General features: G+C 42.7%; 1 protein-coding gene across 1 annotated transcript in view; it reads left to right on the forward strand.

Moving 5' to 3' along the window:
* Positions 1-5,731, forward strand: part of GPC3 (glypican 3) — a 441,069-nt gene extending 435,338 nt beyond the window's left edge. The window contains exon 8 of the mRNA XM_059049870.2: positions 5,215-5,731. Coding sequence (XP_058905853.1) covers positions 5,215-5,384 — 170 coding nt within the window. The 3' untranslated portion in view covers positions 5,385-5,731. The remainder of the gene's footprint in view (positions 1-5,214) is intronic.
* Positions 5,732-6,000: the final 269 nt, after the last annotated feature.

Raw genomic sequence — 6,000 nt, forward strand, 5'->3', positions numbered from 1 at the left:
TAGCCTCCATGTGTTTGTAGTTTTTACAGATCTTTTCCTGTAATTGATATCTAGTCTCATAGCGTTGTGGTCGGAAAAGATACTTGATACGATTTCAATTTTCTTAAATTTGCCAAGGCTTGATTTGTGACCCAGTATATGATCAATCCTGGAGAATGTTCCATGAGCACTTGAGAAAAATGTGTATTCTGTTGTTTTTGGATGGAATGTCCTATAAATATCAATTAAGTCCATCTTGTGTAATGTATCATTTAAAGCTTGTGTTTCCTTATTTATTTTCATTTTGGATGATCTGTCCATTGGTGAAAGTGGGGTGTTAAAGTCCCCCATTATAACTGTGTTACTGTCGATTTCCCCTTTTAAGGCTGTTAGTATTTGCCTTATGTATTGAGGTGCTCCTATGTTGGGTGCCTAAATATTTACAATTGTTATATCTTCTTCATGGATTGATCCCTTGATCATTATGTAGTGTCCTTCTTTGTCTCTTGTAATAGTCTTTATTTTAAAGTCTTTTGTCTGATATGAGAATTGCTACTCCAGCTTTCTTCTGATTTCCATTTTCATGGAATATCTTTTTCCATCCCCTTACTTTCAGTCTGTATGTGTCCCTAGGTCTGAAGTGGGTCTCTTGTAGACAGCATATATATGGGTCTTATTTTTGTATCCATTCAGCCAGTCTGTGTCTTTTGGTGGGAGCATTTAATCCATTTACATTTAAGGTAATTATCGATATGTATGTTCCTATTACCATTTACTTAATTGTTTCGGGTTGTTCTTGTAGGTCTTTTCCTTCTCTTGTGTTTCTTGCCTAGAGAAGTTCCTTTAGGATTTGTTGTAGAGCTGGTTTGGTGGTGCTGAACTCTCTCAGCTTTTGCTTGTCTGTAAAGGTTTTAATTTCACCATCAAATCTGAATTGAGATCTCTAGGTCCATCAATGTTGCTACAAACGGCATTACTTCATTTTTTTAAATTTAAAAATAATTTTCTTGGGCTTCCCTGGTGGTACAGTGGTTGGGAGTCCGCCTGCCAATGCAGGGGACGCGGGTTCGTGCCCCGGTCCGGGAAGATCCCACGTGCCGCGGAGCGGCTGGGCCCGTGAGCCATGGCCGCCGAGCCTGCGCGTCCGGAGCCTGTGCTCCGCAACAGGAGAGGCCACAACAGTGAGGCCCGCGTACCAAAAAAAAAAAAAATTTCTTGGAGTACAGTTGATTTACAATGTTGTGTTAGTTTCTGCTGTACAACAAAGGGAATCTGTTATACATATATACACTCTTTCTTAGATTCTTTTCCTATATGGGCCATTACAGAGTACTGAGTAGAGTTCTCTGTGCTATACAGCAGGTCCTATTTGTTATCTATTTTATATATAGTAGTGTGTATATGTCAATCCCAATCTTCCAAGTAATCTCTGCCCCCTCTTACCCCTTGGTAACTATGTTTATTTTCTACATCTGTAACTCTGTTTTGCAGATAAGTTCATTTGTACCCTATTTTTTAGATTCCACATATAAGCGATATCATACAATATTTGTCTTTCTCTGTCTGACTTAGTATGACAATCTGTAGGTCCATCCATGTTGCTGCAAATGACATTATTTCATTCTTATTTATGGGTGAGTAATATTCGATTGTATATATGTACCACATCTTCTTTATCCATTCATCTGTCAATGAACATTTAGGTTGCTTCCATGTCTTAGCTATTGTAAATAGTGCTACAGTAAACATTGGGGTGCATGTATCTTTTCAAATTATGGTTTTCTCCATATATATGCCCAGGAGTGGGACTGTTGGATCATATGGCAACTCTATTTTTAGTTTTTTAAGGAACCTCCATACTGTTCTCCATAGTGGCTATACCAGTTTACATTCCCACCAACAGTGTAGGAGGGTTCCCTTTTCTCCACACCCTCTCCAGTATTTATTGTTTGTAGATTTTTTTTTAAATTATTTTATTTTTTTGGTGGTACACGGGCCTCTCACTGTCGTGGCCTCTCCCGTTGCGGGGCACAGGCTCCGGACGTGCAGGCTCAGCGGCCATGGCTCACAGGCCCAGCCGCTCCGCAGCACGTGGGATCCTCCCGGACCGGGGCACGAACCCGTGTCCCCTGCATCGGCAGGCGGACTCTCAACCACTGCGCCACCAGGGAGGCCCATTTGTAGATTTTTTTGATGATGGGCATTCTGACCAGTGTGAGGTGATACCTCATTGTAGTTCTGATTTGCATTGTTCTAATAATTAGTGATGTTGAGCATCTTTTCATGGGCTTTTTAACCATCTATGTCTTCTTTGGAGAAATGTCTATTTAGATCTTCCACCTATTTTTTGATTGGGTTGTTTTCTTGTTGAGTTGTATGAGCTGTTTGGATATTTTGGAAGTTAAGCCCTTGTCCGTCACATCATTTGCAAATATTTTCTCCCAGTCTGTAGGTTGTCTTTTCGTTTTATTTCATGTGTTTTTTAGTTAGTTATCTTTGGCAGGATATTTTCGAGTTTTTTTTTTTTTTTTTCAAGAAGGAACCCTTTACTATTTACTCACTGCAGTATACTTGGTATATGTACAAAATTTTTCAATTTGTATATGACATAGCTCCATATGAGGTTCAGAGTCAGCCCTGCATTCAAAGAACAGCTCTGCCACTTACCAGCCGTGTAAATACAGGCAAAAAAAGTAACCTGAGCTTTAGCTTCCTCACCAGTAAAATGGGAATTATAATACCTACTTCATAACATTACTGAGAAGGTTCGATCACATGAGATCATGTATATAAAGGGCTTAGCACAGTGCCTGGCACACGGTGAGGACTCAATAATTGGTAGTCATTTTTATAATTTCAAAACATAGGTTCCAAGAGATAGACATAACAAAAGAGGTATTTGATGGCAAAAAGATGAGAAACTACTGGATCTAACGTAACTGCTGGGTTTTCCATAACTGCTAGAGTAGACAAAACTGTAGTGTTCATGGATTATTTGAAGAGCAAGGTAAATAGTGGAGGAGCTGAGTGGTCACATTAGTAGATGTTGTTTCCTTAATCCTGATGTTAGGCAAGGGAGATATCGGGAAAATGAATCTGAAGGCGCTGCTGAAAGTGCTCTCATTCAGGTCAGCCCGAAAAATACTCCTCTTCATTTAAGTTGAGAAGTTGCCATGAGACTCGAGGCTGGGCTTTCAACAGATCCAGCCATATGTGTTCTCGACTTAGGTGAAATCTGATCGGGACCTAAGCCTGCACTATCCTTGCCGACTGACGGCTGACCTCGGCCTGCTCTGTGCACTCTACACCGTACCTTTCAGAGAAAGAGGTCTGATTTCGAAGTACAGCATTGCTCTTTGTTCTTTTTCTCTTTGATTTTCTTTGTATCTATTTATTCTGGGGGGAGAGGGAATGGATATTAGCCTACTGATTCACTTTTCCCTCAGTAAGAGGGTTCCCTGGAAATTTTGATTTGCATTACTATTATTATCAGCACTCAAGAAGAAACACTTTCTCAGCTTCAGAAGAGCAAAATGTGGTCAGATTCATATATATTAAAAGTTAGGACATCATTTCCTTGTACAGCAATGAAAAGTATAGTTAGTGACAAAATAGAAAAATTACTTGTATCAAATGTGATAAGCAAAGGACTCAATAAAATATATATTCAGATTAATAGGGAAAATATCAATACCCATTAGGAAAGAAGGCAAAGGATATGAACAGTTATTCATTGAGAACTAAAACACAGAAAAAGTTCATCTATACTAGTAATCAAATACACTCAAATTAAAGAAACTTTGAGATATCATCTTATACAGACTTACAGTATCTTTGATTGGTTCCCTCATCATTGCTGGTGGCATTATAAACTGCAGTAGCCCTTTGGAAAGTAGTGTTGCAGGCTGTGTAATCAGATCCTCTGGCTTTGATCACCTTGACCTTGCTGCCTGCTCTAAGGAATGCCAGCCTCACAGCAGCCGTGGTCCTGGGCCCTGCTCTGCACACATCCTGGACCAGCTGAGTCCTTACACTTTCTTCCTGTGACTTACTGTGTGTTTCATCCCTTGTAAGAGGAGCTCTTCCTTCCTCTTCCTTCCTTCCTTCTGCAGAATCCCTGTCATTTCCTCTGTGCCTGTTGCTATGCATCTCCATGTCCCCAAGGGATCTTTCTGGCTCCACTGGCCATGGGACAGTTGGCTGCTGAGGTCACTCACATCACATCACCTTCACAAGCTATTGAAATAGAAACAAACATTGGTGACCGAGTCCAGAAAAGCCAAGGGAGTAGATTTGAACTCTAAATCTGGAAAAGCAAATCTAAAAGAAACTGAGCCCTAGGCCAGGACCAGCTGTCTTTAATTTCCTGACAAACCACTATCTACTTAGATTTACCCTCTGGGAGATTTTCGCGTCAGGCCAACCAATACCCCAATTTCTTTTCAGAATCATGAGCATATCTCATAAACGGTAGGCAGTCGGAGAAAGAGGACCCTTAGGACCCTTACCCATTAGCCTTTCCTTAGTCTTAAATTCTATGCATTCTATTGGGCTGGCCAAAAAGTTCGGATCTTTCCGCTTACAGAAAAACCCAAACGGACTTTTTGGCCAAGCCAGTATCCTGTGTGGGTGTGGGTATGTGTGTTAGGGGCAGGCGGTGCAAAGACCATATAGATAAAAGAAATATTTCTGAGAACAATAAAACAACTTCCAATGGCAAACTACCCTATCATCAACTCTAAGGCAAGGCCTCCCAGGGGAAAATGTGAACGGGCTGCAGGGCCCAGGAAAGGTACCCTGGGAGGCTACCATATCCCCTCGTGTGTCATACACACAAGGACACGCGTGTAGTCACCCACGTGGCGCCTGCCGTGTGGATACCTGTGAGATCTGGTGAAAATGACCTTCAGGCATGGCCTTGCCAGGTGGGAGATGTGGAAAGGGCCAGTGTGCACTCCGGGCTGTGGGCGGAGCCAAAGGTGGGAGGGGAGCGGCCAGCTCGCTCCCCGGTGGTGGGCTCTCTGGCAGGAGCACCACGAGCCATCTTCCTCGGGCGGGCCCCGCACGTAACACCCCTGTGTCTTTTTCCCATCGCCTGGCGGCCTTCCCTTCACCGAAAGGAAGAAATCAAAGCTGGGGCCTCCCGGCCGTGCAGACAAGCGCTTGGGCCGTGAAGAGTGCAAACCTGAGGCTGCTGGTAAGCCTATATTTACATTCTTCCCTTTCTTTCGGCAGAACTGGCTTACGATCTGGACGTGGACGATGCTCCTGGAAGCAAGCAACATGTGAATCAGAAGGACAATGAGATAGTTGCCTCTCACAACCTCGGCAATGGCCCTTCCCCCCTGAAGATTCTCACCAGCTTGGCGATCTCTGTGGTGTGCTCTTTCCTCCTGGTGCACTGACTGCCAAGGTCACCCGCACACGTGCTGCCCTTCAGCACCCTGTGGTCTCCCTCTATAAAGGGAACCACCTTTTTCTTTTTTTCTATTTTTCTATCTTATACACCTCCTCCAGCCATTAAGTAGAAGACTAACCCTGAGTTACGTTTTCGAAAATCAAATGGTATCTCTATGAGGACGGTAAATTTTAGTGGTAGCATAGATTGTCCTTTTGCAATGAAAAAAAAAAAATCAAATTGTGCCAAATTATTTTCCTATGTTTGGCTGCTAGAACATGGTTACCATGTCTTTCTCTCTGTCTTTCCCTTTGCATGGATTTCTTTGGAAAAAAATAAATGCTCAAATAAAAATGCACTGAGTCTGTTTTGTAAGCCCACGTACGTGGTGACCATGCAATGCTTTCCCCCTCCTCACCTAGCTTTCTACTCAGTATACGAAAACCCCCCTCCCTCCCTGCCTACCTTTTGGGTGAGTATCAGTCTTGGCTCCAAGCTCCAGTCAAAGCCAGTCCATCTCAACACACACCCAATCCATAATCTCCATTTACAAACGGGGTAGAGTATCTGGCCTATGAAACGAAAGGCATCTCAGAAAAGTGTCCCCGTCTCTCTCTACAAAT

This window comes from Kogia breviceps, chromosome X (assembly GCF_026419965.1).
Source record: "Kogia breviceps isolate mKogBre1 chromosome X, mKogBre1 haplotype 1, whole genome shotgun sequence".
NCBI classification, from domain to species: Eukaryota; Metazoa; Chordata; class Mammalia; order Artiodactyla; family Physeteridae; genus Kogia; species Kogia breviceps.